The sequence below is a fragment of the Leptonychotes weddellii genome, chromosome 5 (genome assembly GCF_054177405.1).
Source record: "Leptonychotes weddellii isolate Sample4059 chromosome 5, ASM5417740v2, whole genome shotgun sequence".
NCBI classification, from domain to species: Eukaryota; Metazoa; Chordata; class Mammalia; order Carnivora; family Phocidae; genus Leptonychotes; species Leptonychotes weddellii.
The window spans coordinates 151,108,847-151,134,824 of NC_138373.1; the positions used below are offsets into that span (position 1 = coordinate 151,108,847).

At 47.7% G+C, this 25,978-nt stretch overlaps 3 protein-coding genes across 9 annotated transcripts in view; 2 read left to right on the forward strand and 1 right to left on the reverse strand.

Moving 5' to 3' along the window:
* The window catches only part of LOC145715902 (protein FAM227A-like), a 20,062-nt gene extending 18,477 nt beyond the window's left edge, over positions 1 to 1,585 (forward strand). Inside the window, exon 6 of the mRNA XM_081819003.1 lies at positions 1,504 to 1,585. Coding sequence (XP_081675129.1) covers positions 1,504 to 1,585 — 82 coding nt within the window. The remainder of the gene's footprint in view (positions 1 to 1,503) is intronic.
* Positions 1,586 to 6,551: 4,966 nt separating this feature from the next.
* Positions 6,552 to 22,706, reverse strand: LOC115937024 (protein FAM227A-like). Its single transcript, XM_081822473.1, has 5 exons — positions 22,235 to 22,706; positions 18,001 to 18,235; positions 15,939 to 16,021; positions 8,790 to 8,866; positions 6,552 to 7,363 (listed from the first exon to the last, which is right to left on the reverse strand). The coding sequence occupies exons 2-5, from the start codon at positions 18,140 to 18,142 to the stop codon at positions 7,357 to 7,359; spliced, it is 309 nt and encodes a 102-aa protein (XP_081678599.1). The 5' UTR covers positions 18,143 to 18,235; positions 22,235 to 22,706; the 3' UTR covers positions 6,552 to 7,356.
* A 70-nt stretch (positions 22,707 to 22,776) lies between these two features.
* The window catches only part of CBY1 (chibby 1, beta catenin antagonist), an 11,542-nt gene continuing 8,340 nt past the window's right edge, over positions 22,777 to 25,978 (forward strand). For 2 of the 7 annotated variants that reach the window (XM_031018281.2, XM_081822495.1), the window contains exon 1: positions 22,777 to 22,858. The gene's annotated coding sequence lies outside the window, so the exon portion shown is untranslated. Of the gene's footprint in view, positions 22,875 to 24,910; positions 25,063 to 25,978 lie in introns of all 7 variants that reach the window. The other 5 variants (XM_081822491.1, XM_081822492.1, XM_081822496.1 and 2 more) reach the window with 5 other exon arrangements.

The window sequence follows — 25,978 nt, forward strand, 5'->3', positions numbered from 1 at the left end:
AATACAGCCAGGAAGTGGCAGAGCTAGGATTGAAACCTCTAACTCCAGGCCCCTGCCCCAAGCTCTCACCTACTTCAATCAGCAGCGATCAGCAAATACAGATACTATACAAATGCAAATCACTGGACCAAGAGATTCTGCTGGGTTCCTAGTAAGCCTAAAATTAGAATAGAATTATCAGTGAACTCAGAGGGGCAGAAAATTCAGACTTCATTGTGATGCAACATGGTCTTGAACCTTACTCTTGATTCCAAAGCTACTGTCTTAATAATATAATAATATGTTAAGCGGCTGCTTTCAGCTTAGGTATGATACCAGGGTCCTGGGATGGAGCCCCACATCATGCTCCCTGCTCAGTTGGGAGCCTGCTTCTCCCTCTCCTCCCTGCTTGTGCTGTCTCTGTCTCTCTCTCAAATAAGATCTTTAAAAAATATATATATGATGAGGGAACAGAAGGCAAGCTGAGGACAAAGCAGAAGCTGACACCTCACTCCCCCATGGGATATTTGTGACATTCCTCAGGCACTCCTGGCTGCCTTAAAGCTAAGGAAAGGAAAAACAACTTACAGAGATCACAATCCTGCAAGACTTGAGCCTCACTCAGTTTACAAATGGCTTAGCGATCTACAAGAACAAAGCATTTCTATCAATAACCTAGCTTCCAGAAGGAAATGTAGATACAATTAAATGCCCTTATACCTGCAACCCACTGATGGCAAAATGTAATGTTCCTCCGGGAAGTTCCCAACTATCTTAATGTTAATGCCTTAACTTGACAATGGCAAGGCCTCCAGTATCTTGTAGGTCCTCTTTAACATATGAAAATCCTTTTGAAAACCTCCCTTTTCCTTACCTCTCCCAACTCCTGAGTATATATAATCAGCTACCCCTCACAACCCTGTGCAGCAGCTCTTTCTGTCCACGGGTCCTGTCCCCATGCTTTAATAAACCACCAAGGAACTGGTGAAGAAACCATCAAGAATTCCTTCTTGGTCTTCGGTTCCAGACCTTACCTCACTGATATCCCAAAACCACATCATTCATATATATATATATATATATATATGAATGAATATATATATATTCATATATTTGTTGAATGCTTACCGTGTGTTGGGCATTGGGCTATGCACATTCCCTCCTTATCTCACTTCATTTTCCACAATCTATGTGGTAGATACCACAGGTATCCCCGGTTTATAGAAGAGGGATTTTGGATCGAAAGGTTAAGATTCTTGCCTAAGCTCACATGGCCCGGGAGGCTCTGAAACAGGCAGCCTGACCCCAGAAACACCACACAGGCTGCCCCTTAGCATTATGAAGAGCAAAGAGATCCCACTCCTGCCCCCCTCCTGGATGCAAAGGGAGAGACCCCTGGTCTCCCTTCGGGCCCACGGAAACGGAGGGCATGGTGCATTGATAAGCAAGCCTCCCTCATTAGCAGGGAGCTCTCTGAGCCCTGCTCTTTGCTTTGTCTTTTTCACCATTCCTCCTGTTCCTTAGAGAAAAAGTAGAGTTGGAGCAGTTAAAGAGCACCGACTCTGGTACCAGACTGCCTGGATTCAAATCCAGCTCTTACACTTAAAAGCTGTGTGACCTTGAGCAACGTTCTTGAACCTGTATATGCTCAGTTTCCCCATCCAGATGAGATAGGGAAACTGAGACTCCATAGAAAATCTGCTTTTTGCTCCTTTTCCTGCTTCTATTCTTGCTAGGACGTGCACTGCCCACTTTACACAAGCCTTATAACAAACAGTGTCCTCCTTGCAAAGGACAAGGAGTTGATGATTTCTCTAGAGCAGACGACATCTAAGGAAGGACCAGGTAAGAATGACTGGACGTGCCATTATATGCGTGTTCCAGACCACTGGAATTCCCGGCTCCAAGGAATAACATCTGGGCCTTTGTCATTGTTCAAACCAGTTCCTGGCTGCCTGCAAGGACACATACACCAGACCACCACCTTCAACAAAAACCCCAGACCCTCAACACAGACAAGACTCATACCCCCTTTCCTTTCTGAGTCTCCCAGGCACTCTGTCTCCACCTGCACTCTCTTAATACCTTCAACAAACTCTGCTTTCACTTCCTGCTGGCTTGGGTTTGATTTCTAGCCTGTGAGCAGCCAGGGCCCCTCTTGGCTGGACCCGTGGGACCCCCTCTGGGTCCTGGGAGGCAGCCTGCCGACATCACAGGGAATGGAGAGTGATAGTCCCCACCTCAAGGACTGATAAGATGATTCAATGAGCAAGTGACACATACAAAGTGCTTGGAACAGTGCCAGGCCCGGAAACACTCGCTAAGGGCGTGCTAGTTCTTATTTACTTATTTACTCATACTCCTGTTTCTTTTTTTTTTTTTAAGATTTTATTTATTTATTTGACAGAGAGAGAGACAGCAAGAGAGGGAACACAAGCAGGGGGAGTGGGAGAGGGAGAAGCAGGCTTCCCGCTGAGCAGGGAGCCTGATATGGGGCTTGATCCCCGAACCCTGGGATCATGACCCAAGCCGAAGGCAGATGCTTAATGACTGAGCCACCCAGGCGCCCCTCCTGTTTCCTTTCAAAAAGGACTTCATTTCAGCCCTTCAACAGTTATTTACTGAACACCTACTAGGTGCTTGGATGGTGATGGGAGAGTCCTTGCCCTGGAGATGTTCCCAGGTGAGCAGACATTTATAATCTAGTGTGATGGGGGCCCTGAGAGAAGGAATCCAGGGGGATAAGGAGCCCAGCAGGGCAGCTAACCTGTGCTTGGGGTACCGGGAGAGGCTCTGAGAGTAAGAATGACTGCTGAAGAAGGGAGAGCTGAGAGCTGCACAGACAGGAGAAAGCATGTGCTGAGTTGGGAAACAACAGGACACATTTGGGGAACTTCAAGGGGTTTCTGTGCCGTGGAAGGCGCTGGGAGGCCAGGCAGGAGTCAGGCTATGAGGCACCTGGGGGCTGGGACCAAGGGTTTGTTCTGCCACCGGACAAGGGGCAGGGGGACAGCCAGCACTGAAGAATTTTCAACAGGCCATGACCACCATGAAGCTGTTGTTCTAGAAAGATCCCTGGAGGCCGCACAGAAGGTGCATCAGAGGGGATTGAGATGGTAAGGTCGACGGCATGCTGAGCAGCAGGTGCAGTGATCCAGACGGGAAAGTGTGGGGCCTGAACTTGGCAGTGGCAGTGGGAAGGAGGAGGAGATACAGTAAAGATAGTAGCTGAGTCTCAGTGACGGATCGGATGCAGGGATGTGGGCCAGGGAGGAGACTGGCTGATGCTCGGGCGGAAGGCTGTGGTTTTCAAGACAGGAGGAGAAGCAGGTCTGATGAATCTGAGAAGTCAGAGCCAGCAGGGCCGGTGGTGGAGGAATATGGGAGTCGGGAGCACAGCTCAGAATATGGGAGTTGGGAGCACGGTGGGGAGCCTTGTGTGGGGAGAAGATGACTCCTGTCCACCCTCCGCTGTCCCCATGAGTCTGTGCAGAGGGAGAAGACAGAGCAGAGGCAGGGGTCCTAAAGAACGTGGGCTTGGAAGACCCAAGTGTGCTGCTTGAGTAGATGGAGAAGCTACCACAGAAACCAAGGAAGGACAGAACTTCTGAGTGCAGGGAGTCGTCCTCTGGGTCAGTTCCACAGAGAGGTCGTCTAAAGTAATGACAGAACACACCCTTTGGACTTGGCCCTGTGAGAGCGAAGGGTCGGACTCGGGCCACGTCAGGGACAGGAACGGGGCAGGCTGCAGCAGCACTGAAAGAGGGCGGCAGTGAGAAGCGAGGGCAGCAAGCGTGGGCAGCTCTTCGCATCCCAGGTGAGGCTCAGTGCCAGGCTGGCGCCCACCACTGAACAAGAGAGACAGGCCTTTGATCCTCGTGGAGCTCATCGTCTAGCGATGGCCTCCAGATTCTCTGAAGCAGAGGCAACTTGGGCTGCCAAGAGAGGGGGAGAAGTGACGGAGGAGAGGGTGTGAGGAGGCAGGGAAGGGCTTGTGATGGCCCTGAGCAGGATGGAAGAGGGTCCTTTTATTTATTTATTTATTTATTTTAAAGATTTTATTTATTTATTTGAGAGAGAGAGAATGAGAGACAGAGAGCACGAGAGAGAAGAGGGTCAGAGGGAGAAGCAGACCCCCGCTGAGCAGGGAGCCCGATGTGGGACTCGATCCTGGGACTCCAGGATCATGACCTGAGCCAAAGGCAGTCGCTTAACCAACTGAGCCACCCAGGCGCCCAGGAAGAGGGTCCTTTTAAAGGTACGACACAGGGGCGCCCGGCTGGCTCAGTCGGTGGAGCGTGAGACTCTTGGTCTCGGGGTTGTGAGTTGGAGCCCCTGTGTTGGGTGTATTGGGTGAAGGAAGGGAGATTCCTTCAATAAATAAAACTTTAAAGAAACAATAAGATAAAATCTTTAAAAGAATAAAATAAAAATAACTGTAAGACACAAATTGCCTTGAGTTTCCTGGGAGCTAAAGAAAAGCATTAGTTAGAAGCATTAGTTATAAGACGAAAAGCATGTCAGGAGATGCACAGGTTTTCTGGGGGATTAAGGTCTAAGGAGAACATTCCCCATGGGCCCTCCAAAATGGGACATTAAATAACAGTGGTCACTGTCCTTGGGGCTAGCCACCTTGCAGATGGAACATGAGTGCGTGTGGTTGTGCCGGGGGGCAGGAAGGTCATGCAGGGACAGCAGATCCATGAAACAAACAATCTATTTGTTCTCAAGTCTTTCTTCTATTTATTTCTTTATTTTAAAAGTTTGTTATTTATTTATTTATTTTTTTAAGATTTTATTTTATTTATTTGACAGAGGAGAGAGAGAGACCAGCTAGAGAGGGAACACAAGCAGGGGGAGTGAGAGAGGGAGAAGCAGGCTTCCTGCCGAGCGGGGAGCCCGATGCGGGGCTCGATCCCAGGACCCCGGGATCATGACCTGAGCCGAAGGCAGACACTTAACGACTGAGCCACCCAGGCGCCCCAAAAGTTTGTTATTTATTTAAGTAATCTCTACGCCTCTTGTGGGATTTGAACTCACGACCCCAAGATCAAGACTCGCATGCTCTTCTGACTGAGCCAGCCGGGCGCCCCTTTCTTCTTTTTAAAGTACAGAAAAGGGAGGAAGAAAAAGCTATAGCCTTATCACTCAGCGAACATTGGTAATATCTATGTATGGTTTCATCCCCAGATTTTCCCGTGTGTGTACTTATGGAACATCATATTGTAGAGTTTTATATACTGATATTTTTCATTTAACATCACAGCATAGCAAAATGCACTTTTTATAAACACTCGTTTCAATGGCTAAGTAGTCCACGATATATGTACCCAAAATGACTGAGCTGGCCTTCTATTAATCATCCTTAAACTATTTCTAAAAATGCTGATAATAGACACTACCATTTTTTGAGAACTCATGACTTACTAAGCACTGTGCCAAGTGCTTTTCATTTTTTAAAAGGATTTACTTATTTATTTATTTTAGAGAGAGGGTGTGTGTGTGTGCGCTTGTGAGCGGGGTGGGGGGTGAGGCATGCAGAGGGACAAGCAGACTCACGCTGAGTGTGGAGCCCAACAAGGGGCTCCATCCCAGGACCCAGAGATCAAGACCTGAGCCGAAACCAAGAGTCGGACGATTAATCAACTGAGCCACCCCGGCGCCCACTAAGCGCTTTTTATACCCTTAAATAAGGTCCTTATGGTATTTAATTTTATAATGACACCTCTAGGTAGAGACTGCTCCAATCCGTATTTTATAGAAGAAACTAGAGCCCAGAGAGCTACTTTCCAGGTCCTTGCTATCATACATGACCATGCAAGGAACATCTTTTTACATTGTCTGGGGCAAATGTGATGCTCTGAGTGCCGGCCACTCCTCCACCTCCACGCTGGCTGAGGACAGCAGGGGATCAGGTACCGGACCCCAGAGCCACCACTGCCTGGTCAAAGGCAGCTGTCCACTTGCTGACTGCAGCCCACGCTGGACCCAGGCACTGGAACTCCAGCAAACACCATCACCATGCTGGGCAGTGACTGGCCTGAACAGATCATCACTCTTAGGAAGTCTGAATGCCAGACACCGAGGAAGGAGACAGATGGGACTGACTTAGAGGCAGCGCTGGAGAGAAGGCAGCAGGGAGAACAGGTGAAGAAGAGAGGAGGGGGTGAAGGAAGGGCGGGGAGAGAAAAGGAGGGAGGGAAAGGGACAGAGGGACAGAGGGAGGGAGAGGAGGAGAGAGAGAGAGATGGGGGAGTGAGGGGTTTGAAGCAGCAGTGGGAAGCGCAGGTAGTTAAGACTAAGAAGCTGGGTCCCGGGAACAGTGGGGTGACTAGTTAGGAGCCAAGGGGACACACCAGTTAGTGAACAATCGTGAAGGGCACTGAGGCACAGCTGTAGGGCTACAGATACCATTTCCTGGGCTTCCTCCCCTCCCCACACCTCCTTACACTCTTCCCCACCCCCTGAGTGGACAGTGCTGTCTCACACCTGTTCTGGGCCTCTGAATGCCCCCACCCTGCTTCCTAAGGAACCCAGTGCATTGCGCTCCAAGTGGTAATTCACCCCAAGGGGTACCAAGGGGTGTGGGAGGAAAATTCTAATTAATGTCTAATTTATTTACTTTCTTTTTTTTTATAAAGATTTTATTTATTTATTTGACACACAGAGAGATAGAGAACACAAGCATGGGGGAGCAGCAGGCAGAGGGAGAGGGAGAAGCAGGCTCCCCGCTGAGCAGGGAGCCCGATGCGGGACTCGATCCCAGGACCCCGGGAACATGACCTGAGCCGAAGGCAGATGCTTAACCGACTGAGCCACCCAGGCACCCCTAATTAATGTCTAATTTAAAAAAACCAAGAAATTAAGATTACTAACATACAACGTAGCTATTGACAACAGAACATGTATATCATATATAAAGAAACATACATCCTCAGGGCGCATGCTCAAAATTTCTTGCTGCTAGGATACCTGATCAAGACAGTCTGGAAACCAGTCCTCTGGGAGGAAGAATCTAGGTTTCGGAGGTAACGTGTGGGCTTGGGTTCTAATCTCGGTTCAGTCACTTGCAAACTGTGTGGCCTTGGGTGACGTACGTAGTGACGCTGACTCTGTTTCTTGGGGTATAAAACAGGGACAGTGCGTGTGCCTGCCACACGGGTTGCTATAAAGCCGGGCCCACAGCGGGCCTCACGGAGCTGGGCGTACCAGTGAACTGCCCACTGTCTTTCCTTACCTTGCCACTAAGGGGGTTTCTCTCAGCCCGGACCACGTTGCCCACCATGTCACAGAAGTTCACCCCGTTTGGAAGCCTGTTTGGTGCAGGGCTGTTAGACGGTGTGTACTGGTAGAGCTCCGCCAGCAGATCTTTATGGGCTATTTTCTGAAACAAAAGCAGAGTATGGAAATGAGGTCCGTCATTTGACAGTTTAAAACTAATACTAGGATATCTTCCCTTTTCCGTCACGAAGACAATATAACCATCTTCGAAAACACCGAAGAAAAAAAATGGGGGTGCATTCATGACCCCAGCACCTCTTCCAAATTCCTGTTTGTGTTATTTCTATCCTCCCTTTTAGGCTCTGAGCACCTGTATACAAATATGTATGTGTAACTTCACTCACTTTACAAAACATAAACACACACACACACACTCTTTAGGCCCTGCTTTCTCCACTTTAGATTTTCCACATTGCTACACTGTCTTCAAATTTATCGCTTCGGATAATAGAGCCTGTTAAGGAGATGTGCTATCATTTAATTAACTACTCACTGATGACCTCCAAATAATATTACCACTATTAATGATTTGGAGCATATAGTTTCTTCCCTTTTAGGCTTATTTATTTAGAAATAATTTCAGAAAGAGGCAATATAATAACTATCAAAAATGTGAAAATACAGAAAATTGGAAAGAGGAAACCGATCACCATCACCCAAGGCACCTACTGGAAAGGTTCTGAGGGACTGAGCGACTTTCTAACAGGGCTATGGCCTTGGCATCGGCAGAACTCCCTGATGAACTGCTCTGACCCTGACTCAGACAACCTGGGCCCGAAGTCAGCGCCACCACTGACTAGCTGGGCCACCTTGGGCAGGGCATTCACATCTGCTCAGCCCCCATCAGAGGTAGTCTGGCACTTCTGACCCACTCTCGACCATCGGGCTTTCTCTGCTGCGTGGAAATTTCCCAGGCTGAGAAGTGAAAACGTAACAATAACAGATGGTTTTGTGTGCTCTGGCATTTAAAGGTTTGAATATATATGACCTGGGTAGTTGAAAGAGCCAGCTTGGGAGAATCTTCACTGGGGTGGCTTCGAGGTGGGGCCAGATTGCTGCTGCAGAGGCAGAAGCCAGCCCGGCCATGGGCAGCTGGCGGGGGCTCTGCCCATCAGCCAGGTGCACGATGCTGGACAGGCCATTGACCTACTCCTGACTGTCAGCTTCCTGCGGCATCCAAGTGAAGGACATAAGTGCACCATGGTGTGAATGGGTCTCTTGGAGCGGGGCAGCACCAGGGCTCACATGAGCCCACTCTGAACTTACTGTTTCTAAGAGGAATCACCTTTGAACGCTCTACAAATAAACAGACAAATGACCTCTGGAACACCCCTCATTCTACCCTTTTGAGGGTGGTATGAGAAATTCCTGCGTTATTAAGATACCTTAAGATCCTCTAAAAAGGGGCACCCTGAGGTTTTCCTGCACCATCACCAGGCAGGTGCCAAGCGTGCCCTCCCCAGGACTAAAATATAATTTCGTGCCCAGCAGAAACCAGTCAGAAAGAGACCCAGCAATAGATCCCTTACCCTTTTAAAAATGAAAGATCTGACATTCCTGGATTCTGAGCCTCTGCAAGTATACTCTGATTTGCTTTGACTCTTGTCTGCAGAAGAATGGAAGAGAAACAGGATGTGAGTAACCGTGGGGTCTGTCCCCTGCTGTGCGGTAATGATAGCTGTGATTTTTCACTGGGCCTGAGCTGCCAGATGCCGGCCACACTGGTAGGCTCACCGGACCCCACCTGCGCTGCTGACTCACTAAGATTCCCCTCCTGATGGGTTAGACTCCTTGCCCCAGGAGGAGCAGACAGAGCATGGGCTGTGAAGGCAGGCTGGGACCCGAATCCAGGACCCACTGCAGACAAGCTGTTCCTTCATCTGTAAAGTGGGTTCAGTGGCAGGTAGCCCACAGGTGGGGACATTAGGAAGATTTAACAAGGGAGTCCGAGTAAGAGCTGTGGAGCAGTGCGCCACATAGCAGGCCGTCCCTAAGTGTGCTGTCCTTTCCTCCTAACTTGCCCAATGCTAGCAACTCAGACGTGAGGCTCCTTCAGAGGAGGACAAAAACATCCCCAGCTGAAACGCTGGATTCCTGCTTAACTGCATTTGAGAACTAACGAAAGCCGAACCCCACAAAAACACCAGCAAGGCTATGAGAAAGGATTTTTGCCTCTGTCTCCTGGGCCGTCGTGACTTTTCTCTCTCAAAGCCTTCTTCTCCAACTCGAATCTCTCAATTGCCTTCAAAAACCAAAAAGAAAAGGGGCATTAAGGATTCATTAGATCTTGGAGGGGAATGGGGTCAGAGACCAGGCCATTTCTCCTGTTGGTGTGCAAAAGGCCTGGAGAAAAGTCGGTGGCACATCTTGCTGTCTTCCCCGTAGGTGCTAGGGCCTCAGTGATCGTTGGTGTCACTGACCTCACCCCCGCAGTGTCACCACCAATACACTCCCCCACCCCTGCCCTCTCTCACACTGCCCCTCCTCCTGGCTATGCCCCCTCTTATCTACACCTCTGAGGGGTACAGGATTTGGAATGGGGTTCCAATCAAGCTGCTCAGGTTAAAAGCTATTGTTCAGACTCTCTGTAGGGGGGCAATGATACCTACCTTCTCAGGTCCTTGTAAGGATCAGATATAAAGTGTTGAATGCATCTTAAAACTCTAGCACAGAGGCTACTATCAGATAGGAGCTGCTCAATAAAGGGTAATTATTATTATTATTAATCACCATACCCTTGACTTCTCAAGAGATTTCTCTTGATCTGACTCCCCCCCACCCCTAATCCCTTCTTGAGGAAAGACAAGGAAAAAAAAAATGAATGTCAGTGACCCAACAAGTTATACTGATTGTCAACCATAAGCCCAGCACTGTTCTTGGATAATAAAGTTAATGAAGAATTAGGACTCTGTGCTCTTGCCGTTAGGAATTTACAATCTATTTGGACAGTCACATCAGCATACATGGGCCAATTAAGTCCTAAATTGCTGCGTTTGGGATTCGAACAAATGAGAGTAGTGTAAGTTGGAGCAGTCACAGAGGACTGCCTAGAAGAGGTGGGACATGAGTGTTGGGGGACATGATGAGGCATCTGTTTCACTTGATACACTGTGAAATGCCCCTCCAGCTTCCCATCACCGTATCCGCAATCGGCATGTGTGCGGGTGTATGTAGATGGGGAAAGGGGTCACATTGGTAAGGCTGTCAACGCTGTTACTCCAAAAAAAGTAGTTCAAGAGAAAGCATGATGGGGGCGCCTGGGTGGCTCAGTTGGTTAAGCGACTGCCTTCGGCTCAGGTCATGATCCCAGGGTCCTAGGATCAAGTCCCGCATCGGGCTCCCGGCTCAGCGGGGAGCCTGCTTCTCCCTCTGACCCTATCCCCTCTCATGCTGTTTCTCTCTCTCTCTCTCTCTCAAATAAATAAATAAAAAATTAAAAAAAAAAAAAAAAGAGAAAGCATGATGAATGAATTGGATGGATATACGCCAATGTAGCAAACAGCAATGTCTCTGAGCCTTATCAGGATGCCACCGTGGCCAATATTGTGTGGGCCTTGGAAGGATGGACAAGATTTGCACACAGAGCAGGCAGGATAGATGAACACCGGAAGAAAAGCAAGTTTTAGGGGGAAATGAGGAGACCAGCATGGGGCTGTTTGCGTTTGCGATGACAGTAATACCTACAAGTGGGAAGTCAACTCCCAAACCTGGCTGATGACCAGCATGGCTGGGGAATTATTCAGACAGACCAGTTCATTAGAGAAGCTCATTCCTGACATCTGCCTTGGGTCATGAACTGTTTATTTACCAAGGCTCCTGAATAGTTCTCTATTTAAATTTTAAAAACAAGTAAATGTTTTACAAGGTACAAAATCAAATAGTAGAGTCAAAAGTCTCCCGCCTAACCCCCCTGGCCCCCCAACACCCTTAGTTCTTGCATAGCCTTCCAGAGAAATCCTGTTCAAATGAGAGCGCACAAAACACATAGTCCTGTGTGATGCTCTTTTCACTTTTAGTTTTTTGTTTGTTTTTTTAAAGATTTTATTTATTCATTTGAGACACGGAGATACAGAGACAGAGAGAGAGCATGAGCAGGGAGAGAGGCAGAGGGAGAGGGAGAAGCAGGCTCCTTGCTGAGCCAGGAACCCGATGTGGGGCTCGATCCCAGGACCCTGGGATTATGACCTGAGCCAAAGGCAGACGCTTAACCGACTGAGCCACCCAGGTGCCCCACTTTTAGTCTTTTTTTTTTTAATTTTATTTATTTGAGAGAATGAGAGAGAGAGAGAGGGAGCATGAGTAGGGCGGAGGGCAGAGGAAGAGGGAGAAGCAGACTCCCCGGCTGAGCAGGGAGCCCAACGCAGCACTTGATCCCAGGACCCCAAGATCATGACCCGAGCTAAAGGCAGATGCTTAACCAACTAAGCCACCCAGGCACCCGTCACTTTTAGTTTTTAAAAACCTCCCAGGGGAGTCTGATGATCAGTTAGGTCTCAGTGTCATTGCTCCAGGTAGCTGGGAATATGAGGCTGAACTACAGGAGAGAAGCTAGAATTTGCAACCATTATCATTCATTCCACAAATATTTCCTGAGCACCTGCTAAAGGCCAACGCCATGCCCATGTCAAGGATGCAGCGGTGAGCAGTGACTGCCATCCCTGCCTTCCAAGGGCTCGAGGATTAGTGGGGAGAAGCCAGTGATTATGAGGTGATGGGTGCTGCCGTGGGGAGGGACAGGATGCCAGACGTGTGCCCAGGAGGAGCACCTACGCTAGTCCTGGGGTGGAGGATGCGGGGAAGGCCTTTCCAGAGTAATGAGCTACAGGCAGAGAGCAGAAGGCAGGAAGGCTGGAAAGGAGAGCTAAGCAAGGTTCATGGCCAGAGATGAGGGAAACCCACACTTAGGGCATGGAAGAGGGAACAGAAATAGGACATGATCATGTGGGATGCGGGGAGGAGGATCTGGGGCTTACTCATTTATTAGTATGCATCTATAAAGCACTTACGCACCAGGCTCGCGTGCTAGATGCCGGCCGGCAGGGCAGCATGGAGGCTGGAGAAACCAGTCTGGCCAAGGTGCTGACTCAGGAGAAGTGGTCACGCCTGGTGAATAGAGGGCAGGGTGAACTGTAGCCAACAGAGGTTGGGCAGGGTAGCCTGGGATGGGCTCCGGGGGCAGAAGGCAGACCTGACAGAGCTGACCAGCTGCTTGGGCAGAGAACAGGAAGGACAGGCAAGGGGTCCCTTCCTCCAGGTCATAGGAGGACCCGAGGTTGCTCGGGCCAGTCCCTTCCTGGTTCTGACTAGCAACAGAGAGCACCTGAGGAGATATGCCAAGGCTGGGCAATCTTGAAAAGCCACCGGATCCTGCTTCTGGGAGCAAAACATTCTCTTTCCTGCTTTTTAAAATTATCATTAAAAAAAACCCAAAAAACACAGAATTGACATACAAATACATTTCTGTTGTAAAATACCCAAACACTACAGAAGTATTTAGAGTAAAAAACGGTTTTACTTGCCTTCCATCCCACCCCCCTTTCCAGAACTGACCCCATTGACTGTGTGTATCCTTCCAGACTTTTCTCCTACACGTTTGTACATATAGAATGTCCCTCCTGTGAGCCAGGCACTCTTCTCTGCCCTGATTTAAGGGTCTTTGTGAGTTTTAACTCCTCTAGTTCTTGCAACAGCCCCGTGAGGGAGATACTTTATGACTGTTATCCTCATTTTCTAGAAAACAGAGATTCACAAAGGTTAAATAATTTGCCTAATGTCACAAGGCGAGAAAACAACAGAGCAGGAATTTAAAGCTGGACAACCTCACTCTGGATCCTGTGCCTCTAGGGCTCTGCCCTCTCCCACAGATACGTCACAGGTTGCTTAATGTCCATGCAATCACACAGATACGTGCACACGCACACAAAAGGTTGCTTAATGTCCATGCAATCCCTCCAAATAGCGTGTGTGTGTGTGTGTGTTTTGCCTTTAGTCACAATTCAGTTGCTGGGGGAGGGCGACTGAAACTAGTGGTCTCATTGCTGCAGGAGTAAACAACAGCTTAACCTCTGTGAAAGACAATTTGACTATTTACCAAAATCTGAAATTTCAATTCTAGGACTCTCCCTGCAGAAATACTTGCAAATGAACCCCAAGATACATATACAGAAATATTCACACGTTCACTCTGATGAAAATACCACGCAAATATTTAGCAAAATGGAATAGTTGAATTAATTATGCCACATCCCACGTATAGAATATCATGCAGCCACAAAAAGAATGGGGCAGGTCAACAGTACTGACTTTGAAGAATCTCCAAGAGATATTTATGCTAAAAGTAACTAAAAGTAAATGAATAAGAAAAAAAAAAACCAAAGCAGGTTAAAAAACAGTATTTAGGGGCGACTGGGTGGCTCAGTTGGTTAAGCGACTGCCTTCGGCTCAGGTCATGATCCTGGAGTCCCGGGATCGAGTCCTGCATCGGGCTCCCTGCTCGGCAGGGAGCCTGCTTCTCCCTCTGACCCTCCCCCCTCTCATGTGCTCTCTCTCTCTCTCTCTCATTCTCTCTCAAATAAATAAATAAAATCTTTAAAAAAAAAAAAGTTGTTGCTTTAAAAAAAAACAAAACAAAACAGTATTTATGGTATGACCCTACTCACATTAAAAAAAGAAAACAATAACCCTAAATATATGTGTTCTACATTTTTAAATGTATAAAAAAACTTCTGGAAGGATACATACCAAACAATTAATTATGGTCACCTCTAAGGAGGAAAATAGGGCTGGGAGTGAAATGACTTTCACAGTTTACTTATATACTCATAGATGGTTTGAGTTATTTATTTATCTATTTATTTATTCAAAAAGTATTTATTTTTGGGGGGGTGCCTGGGTGGCTCAGTCGTTAAGCGTCTGCCTTCGGCTCAGGTCATGATCCCAGGGTCCTGGGATCGAGCCCCACACCGGGCTCTCTGCTCAGCGGGAAGCCTGCTTCTCCCTCTCCCACTCCCCCTGCTTGTGTTCCCTCTCTCGCTGTATCTCTCTGTGTCAAATAAATAAATAAAAATCTTTAAAAATAAATAAATAAAAATTATTTTTTATTTTTTAGAGAAAGAGAGTGTGTGAGCAGGGGGTAGGGGTGCAGGAAGAGGGAGAGAGAGAGAATCCCAAACAGACTCCACGCTGAGCGCCAAGCTTAATGTGGGGCTCGATCACACGACCCTGAGATCATGACCTGGACCTTGGACATTCAACCAAGTGAGCCATCCAGGCGCCCCAGTTTGAGTATTTTAGAATAAACATACATCCCTTGCCATTTAAATTACAACAAAACAAAACAAAAAGATGGACTCAAGAGATGAACTGACCCCTAAAGTCAGTGCTAGAAAAGTTGGGGGAGAGGGTGAAGTTGAAACCTGTGGAGACAATCACCAGCTCAGGGCCCCGGGGACAGAGGGACTTGGTGGAAAGCAAGCTGCCAAGGGGGGTGGGGTTAGGAGCTTTAATCGGAGTGAACTGGCAGAAAATATTTGTAAAAGACACATCTGGTAAAGGGCTGTTCCCCAAAATATGCAAACAATTCTTAAAACCCACCCATAAGAAAACAAACAACTCAATCAAAAAATGGGGCAAAGACTTGCACCCCACCTAAGAAGATTGACAGATGGTAAGCAGGCATATGAAAAGATGTTCAATAGCACATGTCATTAGAGAATTGCAAATTCAAACAACAAGGAGATATCGCTATATACTGATTAGAACGGCCAAGATCCAGCCTGCTGACAACACCAAATGCTGGTGAGGATGGGGAGCAACAGGAGCTCTTATTTGTGGCTGCTGGGAATGCAAAGTGGTGCAGCCACTTTGGGAGACAGTTTGGTGGTTTCCTACAAAACTCAACATACTCTTACCAGATGGTCCGGGAATCGCGCTCCTCATTATTTACCCAAATGAACTGAAAATATATGTCCACACAAAACCCTGCACATAGATGTTCACAGCAGCCTTGTGTGTAATTGCCAAAACTTGGAAGCAAACAAGAGGTGAACAGGTAAATAAACTGTGGTGCATCCAGAGAAAGGAATATTATTCAGTGCCAAAAAGAAATGAGCTATCAAGCCATGAAAAGACATGGCGGAACCTTAAATGCCTATTACTAAGTGAAAGAAGCCGGAGTACTGTAGGGTTCTAACTCTAGGTCATTCTGAAAAGGTAAAACTATGGAGAGAGCAGAAAGTTCAGGTGTGGTGAGGAGTCGGCGAGGGTGAAGCGGAGGAGCACAGAGGATTTTTAGGGCAGTGAGACTCTTCTGTACGATACTACAAAGGTGAATATATGTCATTACACATTTCTCCACACAGAATGTACAGCACCAAGAGAGAACTATGTAAATGACAACTTTGGGGTGATAATGATGTGTCCATGCAGGTTCATCAATTGTAACAAATGTACCACTGTGGTGATGGGGATCTTGCCCATGCGTTGGGACAGAGGTATATAGGAACTCTGTACTTTCAGCTCAATTTTGCTGTGGACCTAAAACTGCTCCAAAAAAATTAAGTTTGCTAAGTAATAAAATATCTTTGAGATCTCTATTGTGCAAATGTGCTTTCAAATAAATGGGGGAGCCCCCAGAGCCCTTCCTGCCGGGAAGCCTCATCTCAGCACCCATAACTCACCAGGCTGTTGGCCAACAGGCTGGGACTCAGATCGAGCTCAGCAATCCTTTGGTTCACCCGGTGTATGGAGCCAATAAGGCAGCCTGGGAGGGGGGTCTGCTAAGGAAACACTCTGGGTACTGATCACACAGGCATGGGGCAGGCTAGCCTAGCTCACTCTCTTTCTGAGCTGTCTCTCTACTTAACTATTTTCTTTACAAACATTCACACTTCTTTTAGCGTTTTAAAGGAGTTGCTTTATGAATTCTAGATGAAAATTAACCATATCCTAGACACCTTAGAAAATATAAAAGGAATCATCCATTATGCTACCACACTAACAACTTCTGTTAGGATTTCGGGAGATTTCCTTCCAGTATTTTTTATATACATACCTTTTTACATAATTATCGTCTCAGTGAATGCCTACTTTAGGACTCTGACTTCTCTTCCACTCGTTACTATGATCATTTTCCATAAAGCTAAATAATCCTAATAATATTTTATATATTTATTTTTTTTTAAAGATTGTATTTATTTATTTGACAGAGAGACACACGAGAGAGGGAACACAAGCAGGGGGAGTAGGAGAGGGAGAAGCAGGCCTCCTGCCCAGCAGGGAGCCCAATGCGGGGCTTGATCCCAGGACCCTGGGATCATGACCTGAGCCAAAGGCAGACGCTTAACTACTGAGCCACCCAGGCGCCCCAATCCTCATAATATTTTAAATGGCATTATGAATCCATTTAGAGAATGCACCTTAACGCACTTAACTGTTCATGGCTATTGAATATTTAAGTTGTTCATAATTTCTTACAATTAAAAATAATGCCGTGATGCACATAGTCAGAGAGCTGTTTCTGTATTTTGGATTATTCCTTCAAGGGAGATTTTCAGGTGAGGGATGACTGGGTCAGAGGGTATCTTGACCTTGTTTATCACTGTTGAAATCTCTGCTCAGCTCAAGGGCCCCTCTTGTTACCCTCTCTGTGCTTGCGTTTCTTTCTGTCTTGGCCTCAATTGGTCTAGGATATATCTTCTGTAGAAGCCCCATAATCCTATCACTCCTCACTGCCTCCACATAAAGCAGGGTTCACTCTTATTTCCATTACCCTCAAGGGTTCTTACAGATGGAGGATACTTGACAAATGAAGATGCCAAGGAGGGACATGACAAATCACAGGAAGTGAAATGGGTTAGTTAGGTTGAGATGAGTGAGGGATTAAGAAGAAAGAGGGGACATTAGAAAAAGGCCTGGGAAAGTGAGTCCCTGAAGCAGACCCTGATGGGATCGCTTGTGCTCATCTCGAGAGGGGTCCCTGAGAGGTGCAGAAGGGGAGGGGATGTAGAGGGACACATGCAGCAGCAGGACTCGAAGGTCAATGAGCTCTTGATGAGATGAGACGACCTGGGGTTATTTATAACCCGAGAGGGTTATTTGCTGGATGAGCTCTAAGGTCCTCCAGAGATGGGCTTCTGAGGGTCCCTGGCAGAGAGTTCAGAGTCAGAAGTGAGATGTGGATCAATGAAGGCAGGGCTAGAGAAGTCAGATGCTGGAAGAGCCCGGCGCGGGGGCGGGGGCGGGGGCGGGGTGGGGGGATGCCAGAAAGGGCAAACTCGGAGCCCAAGCAGAAGGTGGGGCAGGTGATAAGGCGAGGTCAACTGGAGTGAGAACACCAACAACAAAGTTGGGTCTTCAGCTCACCTATCTGGGGGCAGAGGGCTACACCGGGACTTCTTAGTTGCTATCTATAATTCTTTGGAAGACAGAAGAGAAAGAATGAGACGATGGAAAAAAAAAAATGAGCTTTTTTTTTCATCTTCTTCCTCATTCTTTCAACAAATGTTTCCCGTACTTCTTCCTCTGGGGCCCTGATTATCCTAGAAAAATAAACTCAAATCAAACAATCCGTCACAGTCTCACAGGTTCTTTTAGAGGATAGGTAGGGCTTAACGAACTGAAAAAACTTAATGAGCACAGAAGGAAAGGAGCTGATCGTGCGAGTCACAGACGCAGGCGCTGGTTACCCCTCTGTGGCAGGTGCATTTGGCCTGGATTGTAGATGGCACCAAAGAAGGATACAGGGTGGGTTGTCCTCCAGACTCTTCCTCAGGGCATTTTTCACCGCATCCCGTGACCCGAGGGAGACGGTCAGGTGCTCATCCACGGGCACCACTGGCAAGGCAGTGACATTGATGACATCCATGTTCCTGAAATAAGCCATTGTCCAGTTTCTTGTAAAAGGACAAAATAGTAAGTTTCCACTTAAGAGCCTCCCATTTCCTACTCCAATCTTGTTCTCTGTTCCACCAGCCTCCTGGAAATCACAGATAACATAGAACGTCTTAGAAAACACAACCACGGGGTGCCTGGGTGGCTCAGTCGTTAAGCGTCTGCCTTCAGCTCAGGTCATGATCCCAGGGTTCTGGGGTCGAGCCCCGCATCGGGCTCCCTGCTCAGCGGGGAGCCTGCTTCTCCCTCTCCCACTCCCCCTGCTTGTGTTCCTTCTCTTGCTGTGTCTCTGTCAAATAAATAAATAAAATCTTTAAAAAAAAAAAAAGAAAAGAAAAAACACAACCACGTTCACCTGGTAAAGCGGGGCTGATGGCAAGGCACATGCTGCGTGCCCCATGGGGAACGGAGGCCATCGTCTGACAAGCCCTTCTGAGGGATTTCAGACATATACACTTTTCCTTTCCTGTTGATGCTCCCCCTGCCCCACCCTGTTTCCCATGAAAATTGTTCTAGTTTTTAAAATAAGGAGACGAGAGTGATGAAAAGGCCAGGGCTCCAGGCCGCCCAGCAAACCAGTTTCCAAGTTAGAAAGGAAACCAAATCCCCATCTCTCTGAGACTCATCTGCCAAGTCAGAGATCTGGATTAGATTCCTAACACCCTTTACAGCTCTCAGATGCTAGGACTCTGCGACTCTGGGTCTATTCCTCAGCATGAGGCTCCTGATCTACCTGAGGCTTCCTGCTCCCTCCCAGAAAACTGGCCTCCTCACTCCTCTTCCTCCTGGCTTCGGAACACTCTGGCTGGACTGCTCTCCATGGGTCCTTGCGTATTGGCCAGGAGTTCATACTACCATCTGTGGCTCTTCCATGGATGGAGCCCGGGGGCACAGGCATGGTTCTAATGAAGTAAGACTCAGATCGGCCCTCAATAAGCTCATATGTAATGGAAGGAGAGGGAAAAGGTAGTTTAGTGGGAAAATTACTCCAGGGGCTCACCACATTGTCTTTTCCTCTCCTCGTGCTCGTGCCTTCTGCTCTGGCTCTTCTCCCCGGCCATACATCCTGTAGGCCTGCCCGCCTGAACTTCCTCCTGGTCCTTGCTCTGCTATGCTCTCGGTGCCTCTGTGCCTTTTCACATGCTGTTCCCTCTATTCCACGCTCATCCCACGTGATATATCTTTTGGGGAAAACCTTCTTTTATAAACAGTTTTTTTGTTTTTAAGTAGGTACCACGTCTAGCATGGAACCCAACCCAGGGCTTGAACTCGGGTCCCCGAGATCAAGACCTGAGCTGAGATCAAGAGTCAGACGCTTAACCAACTGAGCCACCCGGACACCCCTCTTTTGGAAAACCTTTTTTTTTTTTAATATTTTATTTATTTATTTGACAGAGAAGAGACAGAGAGAGAGGGAACACAAGCAGAAGGAGTGGGAGAGGGAGAAGCATGCTTCCCGCAGAGCAGGGAGCCCGATGCGGGGCTCGTATCCGGGACTCCGGGATCATGACCTGAGCCGAAGGCAGACGCTTAACCGACTGAGCCACCCAGGCGCCCCTGGAAAACCTTGAATTACTCCAGGCCGTTAGTTACTGCCCCTCCCCTGAGAAGTTCGGGATTCTGCTTTCATCTCTCCATTACTGCACTTATAATTCTGAACTGGAGGGGCGCCTGGGTGGCTCAGTCGTTGAGCGTCTGCCTTCGGCTGAGGTCATGATCTCCAGGTCCTGGGATCGAGCCCCGCATCGGGCTCCCTGCTCGGCGGGGAGTCTGCTTCTCCCTCTCCCCACTGCTCCTACTCTCTCTCTCTCTGTCTCAAATAAATAAATTAAAAAAAAAATTCTAAAAAAAAATTCTGAACTGGAATTATTTGCTTCCACATCTTTCTCCATTAGGCAAGTTAATTCGCAGGGATTAGGTACACTCACTAATATCTGATTCCATCTTAGACTCACTCACCGTACTTCTTTCTAGTCCGAATGAAGCTTGGGGCTGTCCCAAGTCAGCTGGATTGCAGGAAAGGCTGTCCCAGGCCCAGGTCAGTACTATTTCCTCCTTCTAGCTCCTAGCCTTTCGCTATGTAGGCAAGGGGGAGAGGGTAAGGAGGAGGCAGGTGCATTGCAGGGCTTCTCACTTTCCTCTCACCCACTCCCCAGCATGACTATGGCATGTTCTCTGAGAAGCAGGCTTAGGGCGACTCTGTCAAGAAGCCTCTTTTTCTTTTTTTTTTTTAAAGATTTTTATTTATTTATTTGACAGAGAGAGACATAGAGAGAGAGGGAACACAAGCAGAGGGATCGAGGGAAGGAGAAGCAGGCTTCCCGCCGAGCAGGGAGCCCGAGGACCCTGGGACCATGACCTGAGCCGAAGGCAGACACTTAATGACTGAGCCACCCAGGCGCCCCTGTCAAGAAGCCTCTTGCTTTAGCTTAACATTCTTACTCATGCCGAATGGAAGAATTGGCTATTATTATGGTTCTTAAAAGAAATGTTTAAAATACACACTCTGTTCTCTTCGGAATTTTTCATCATACCCTTTTAGGTATTCTCTGAAACATGATAAGCCTTTACCGTCACTCCTTGGGGAGGGAAAAAGGATGGGGGACAAAACGAACTTCACTGACTATCTACCCTGTGGGCCTCACTGTGCTGTGTTGGGGGCAGACAAGTGGAAGAATAACAAACATTCCGCCCTCGTGTTGCACATATTCTGACACCTGGGATTTGAATGTCCCCTGTTTAAAGTTAACACGTTAAACAATTTTAATGTTTAAATAAGTTAAAACGATGCTGATTTTGGAATCAGACTTTTGTTCAGTTTAAACTTCAGCCACTCAATGACGATTTACTGAGTGCCCAACACAAGCCAGCAGTGTGCTCTTACTGGGGACAGGGTGGTGAGCTAAGCCAGACTTGATCCCTTCCTTAATGGAGCTTATGTCTACCAGGGGAGACATGCAATAATCAAATGACTATATAAATAATTGTGGGGCGCCTGGGTGGCTCAGTTGGTTGAGCGACTGCCTTCGGCTCAGGTCATGATCCTGGAGTCCCGGGATCGAGTCCCGCATCGGGCTCCCTGCTCGGCGGGGAGTCTGCTTCTCTCTCTGACCCTCCCCCTCTCATGCTCTCTCTATCTCATTCTCTCTCTCAAATAAATAAATAAAATCTTTAAAAAATAAATAAATAAATAAATAATTGTGAATTATAACTACAACCAGTGCTTTGAAGGGAAGGATGCAGTACTGTGAGATAAGCTGATATTAGGTATGGATCTAGTCAAGGTTTGAAGGAAGAGCAGGAGTTAACTAGACAAAGGGGGACGGGGGAAATACCATCCAAGAAGAGGGGAGCGAGTGTAGACAGGTAGGAAAAGGCTAGATCTGTGTGTCACAGTAGCCACTAACCACATGTGAAATTGAGCCCTTGGAATCTGGTTAGTGTGCCTGAAGAACTGAAATTTTAATTTTAATTAATTTAAACTTAAAAACTGAAGCAGTTGATTATGTTGAAATAATTATATGTTAACATTGATTATATGTTGAAATGATAATATTTGGGACATATGAGTTAAATAAAAGGCTCAAATTAATATAACCTTATTTTTTTTTAATCTTTAAAATATGGCTACTAGAAAATTCTAAATGACACATGTGGCCCCTGTATGTTTCCATTGGATAGTGCTGGGTTAGACCGTGCAGTTTGGTTCTAGGACATAGAATTCTCCCCTTTTCAATGCACTGAGGTGTAGTTGGAAGAAAATTGCACTTGCAGCCAGAGACCCATGGGATCAGGCTCTCATTGGATGGACGACCTGGTGCACTCACTAGGCACCCAATAAACATCCCTTGAATGGCTCTGAGTTTCTTATTTTTTCAAATGGAACCAATAATACACAGTCAGGACTTCAGGAGATCTGGCGTTGATCCTAGAGTAGTTCCCTGCCCTTGCTCACTGTGCCACTTGAAGTGGTCCCTGGGCCTCAGTTTCTCCTGCTTGTAAAAGCCGATCAGTGTCGGGACGTGGGGAGGTGGCAGTGTGCGGAAGAGGGCAGGGAGGGTCATCGTCTGTCTGTACGTCTTACCTGAAGACACAGGCGGAATCTGACGAACTTGGGGCCGTCTCCGCCACGGGTCCTTCAGCGGACCCCGCAAAGTCCTGGATGGGACATCCGACACCTGTTGCCCCCACATGCACCAGGAAGGGGTGCCCTTTGCTTTGTGGTCGGGGAGGAGGAAGAAGAGGAGGAGGGGCGTCGGGGAGAGGCCCATTTTGCTACTGTGAGTCCTGGCGTTCTCAAGGCAACGCCAGGCGCTGTCACCACTTCCACCTTTCCCACAACAATGGAACCGTGGTGAGCCACCGCGGCGCCCGCGAGACGCCGTTACCACGGTGACGGCCCCAGGTGGCTGTGGAGACCAGACCAATGGGTTTGTGGTTCCTCTTCCCAGTCTATAGCACGGGGAATGTAAGTGACTCCAGGAGACATCCCCTCCGGAGTCTCTTTAATATACCGAGGGCAGTCCTCAAGCGTTTCTGGTGCCTCGCGTAGGCTCCCGTTGTGCACCCCACCGCGCCGGGCACCCCCGCCTCCCGCGATGGTAGAGTCCGGGGCGGGGTTGCGCATGCGCACACAGGCGGAGGGGGGCGGAGCAGCGCCGGAGCCGTGGTCGAGGCGGGTGACGCGGACCCCTGCAGGCGGTTTCCGGCAAGTATTGGTGTGCGTTTGGACCCGGGCTTCTGGGATGCGCTAGGTCTAAGCACAGCGTCGCCCCAGGGCCGGAGGAGGGGTGGGACGCGCGGGCGTTTCCCAGGGGACCCAGGGCTTCCCAGCCGCTGGAGCGGCCCGAGGGCGCGGGACAGGGGGCGGAGGCTGGGTTCACCCCAGGCCCGTCACCGCCCTTCTCGCCTCGATTATAAACTGGGCTGGTAATTCCTCCCGGTAAATCGGCTGCGAAGAGGCTTAAAGGGCGTGCGTGTGAACGTTTGTTCTCTACCGTTAGTTGAGTCCAGCGGCCCGGGGTGGCAGCGTATCTGCGCGGCACGTACTGGGCTAGCTCTGAACTCTTTTGAGAATCCAGTGAAAGCCAAAAACTACTCCCTCACCTTCTTGTTAGATTAAAACAGGATAATGTATTTTATGGCCCATTGCAAACTGTAAGGCACTGCGCAGTGATGAAGTGATTATTACCAGCGCAGAGGAGTAGACCTTATTTGAAGCCCAATTCCACTACCTTCCCACCGTGTGACTGGGGACAAGTTACTTAACTTTTTTTTTTTTTTTAAGATTTTATTTATTTATTTGAGAGAGAGAGGATGAGAGACAGAGAGCATGAGAGGGAGGAGGGTCAGAGGGAGAAGCAGACTCCCCGCCGAGCAGGGAGCCCGATGCGGGACTCGATCCCGGGACTCCAGGATCATGACCTGAGCCGAAGGTAGTCGCTTAACCAACTGAGCCACCCAGGCGCCCCGTTACTTAACTTTTTTAAGCCTCAGTTGTCTGATCTGTTGCCTGGGACATACTTACCTCGATCTATTTCTCAGGGTTGTTGTGAGCATCAAATGCCACCGATTTTTATAAACACTATAATAACCTGTAAGTGGGTACTGTTGTTATCCCAGTTTATAAATCAGCCTGAGGCCCAGAGAAGATAAGTTCTGGGGTCCCAGTGGGGCTGCGCGGCAGAGCCATGATTGGAACCCAGATGCTCTCCCTTCTCTTTCTTAGAGCTGAGCCCTCTCTCTCCAGGGAGTTTCACTAGAGAGACAGCTGCCTTGGGCCAAGGGGCTCAGCTGGGGCCTCAGGGTCCACACTAATGTTCCAGGATCTTAGGGTCTCAATCAAAGTTGTTTGTGGATTATTGGGTATGACTTAAAAGGCATCTCGTCCAGACACTTCCTTTTCCTCGACACTTCCTTTTCCTCACCTGTAATATATTGATGATAGTTCTCTGCTTAAGGGTTATGAGAATTAATGAGGTCACAAGGGAAGTGCCCCTGTTAAAACCCTGAGAAAGAAAGTAATTTCGCCAGGGTTTAGCATGCAATTGAGGGGCAGAGCCAGACCTGGTACTTGGTCTGTTGTGTCCAAGTGATAGGCTTAGGCGTAGTACTCTTAGCACGATTGCAGGCTTTGCAAGGACAACTTGGCCAAGTATTTTTCCTTCTTCAGATGTCTCCAGGTTTTTGGAAGGGGAGGGGCTGCTTTTTAGTTGTTTTTTGTTCATTTGTTTTGTTTTTTCATAATTAACATATTATCATTGTAGTAATTTATTAAATCCAAAAGTATATTTCTTTTTGTTAATTTTTTAAATGACTTTATTTATTTGAGAGAGAGAGAGCACAAGCAGGGGGTCGACAGGCAGAGGAAGAAGCAGGCAGAGGGAGAAGCAGGCTCCCTGCTGAGCAAGGAGGCCAATGTGGGGCTTGATCCCAGGTCCTGGGAGGGTTCTGGGATCAGGACCAGAACGGAAGGCAACCGCTTTACCGACTGAGCCACCCAGGCATCCCAGTATATTTCTTTTTTAAAAGAACGCTCGCACGAGTAGGGGGAGGGGCAGAGGGAGAAGCAGAGTCCCTGCTGAGCAGGGAGCCCGACATGGGGCTTGATCCCAGGACCCAGAGATCATGACCAGAGCCAAAGGCAACTGCTTAACTGACTGAGCCGCCCAGGCGCCCCCAGAAGTATATTTATTTAATATAATTCGATATTTAAAAAAAAATTTTTTTTTTAAAGATTTTATTTATTTATTTGAGACAGAGAGAGCACGAGCAGGGGGAGGAGCAGAGGGAGAGAGAGAAGCAGGCTCCCCGCTGAGCAGAGAGCCTGATGCGGGACTCCATCCCAGGACGCTGAGATCATGACCTGAGCCGAAGGCAGACGCTTCACTGACTGAGCCACCCAGGCGCCCAGTATAATTCAGTATTATTATAGCATATGAAATTGCTACCACTTGACCACCACTTTTTACCTATAAAAAGATGATTTCACTAAAGCCACATCCTACTCCTCTTCCCACATTTAACCACAGTGAGCAGTTTGGTGTATCTTTCCAGATTTTTTTCTATTTTTTAATGTACACACCTATATTCTTGCCTTTTTTTTTCTTTCTGTCTTCTCTTATGGCATTATAGTATACACATTGTTCTGCATCTTGCTTTCTTAATGTTTAAAGTGTGTTGGAGGTCTTTCCAGGTCAGTCCATACACAGCTGCCTCATTGTTTTTACTTGTCCTGTTGCATTCCGTTATAATAATGTGCTACAATGTATTTGGCTATACCAACCATTGGTAGACATTTTGGATTGTTTTTTATTTTTCACTGTTACCAACAGTAGGGAACATATGTATGTACATGTCCAATTCTTTCTGGAGGATAAATTTTTAGATTTGGCGGCCAAAAAGTATGCACATTTATTTTATTTTTTTTAAAGATTTTATTTATTTATTTGACAGAGACACAGCAAGAGAGGGACACAAGCAGGGGGAGTGGGAGAGGGAGAAGCAGGCTTCCCGTGGAGCAGGGAGCCTGATGCGGGGCTCGATCCCAGGACCCTGGAATCATGACCTGAGCCGAAGGCAGACGCTTAATGACAGCCACCCAGGTGCCCCAAGTATGCACGTTTAAAATTTTGCTAGGTTTTGCCTAACTGGGAAAATTACAGTATCTTATGTTTCCACCTAAAGAAAACTAAAGTGTCTTTTTATCCACACCCTCACGAGCATTGTATATTTTTCATCTTTTAAGTTTTGCCAATATGGTGGATGAGAATGCTTCTTTTTTATGATGTACCCCACTAGTTATTAATATGAGAGTAATTTGAGGGGC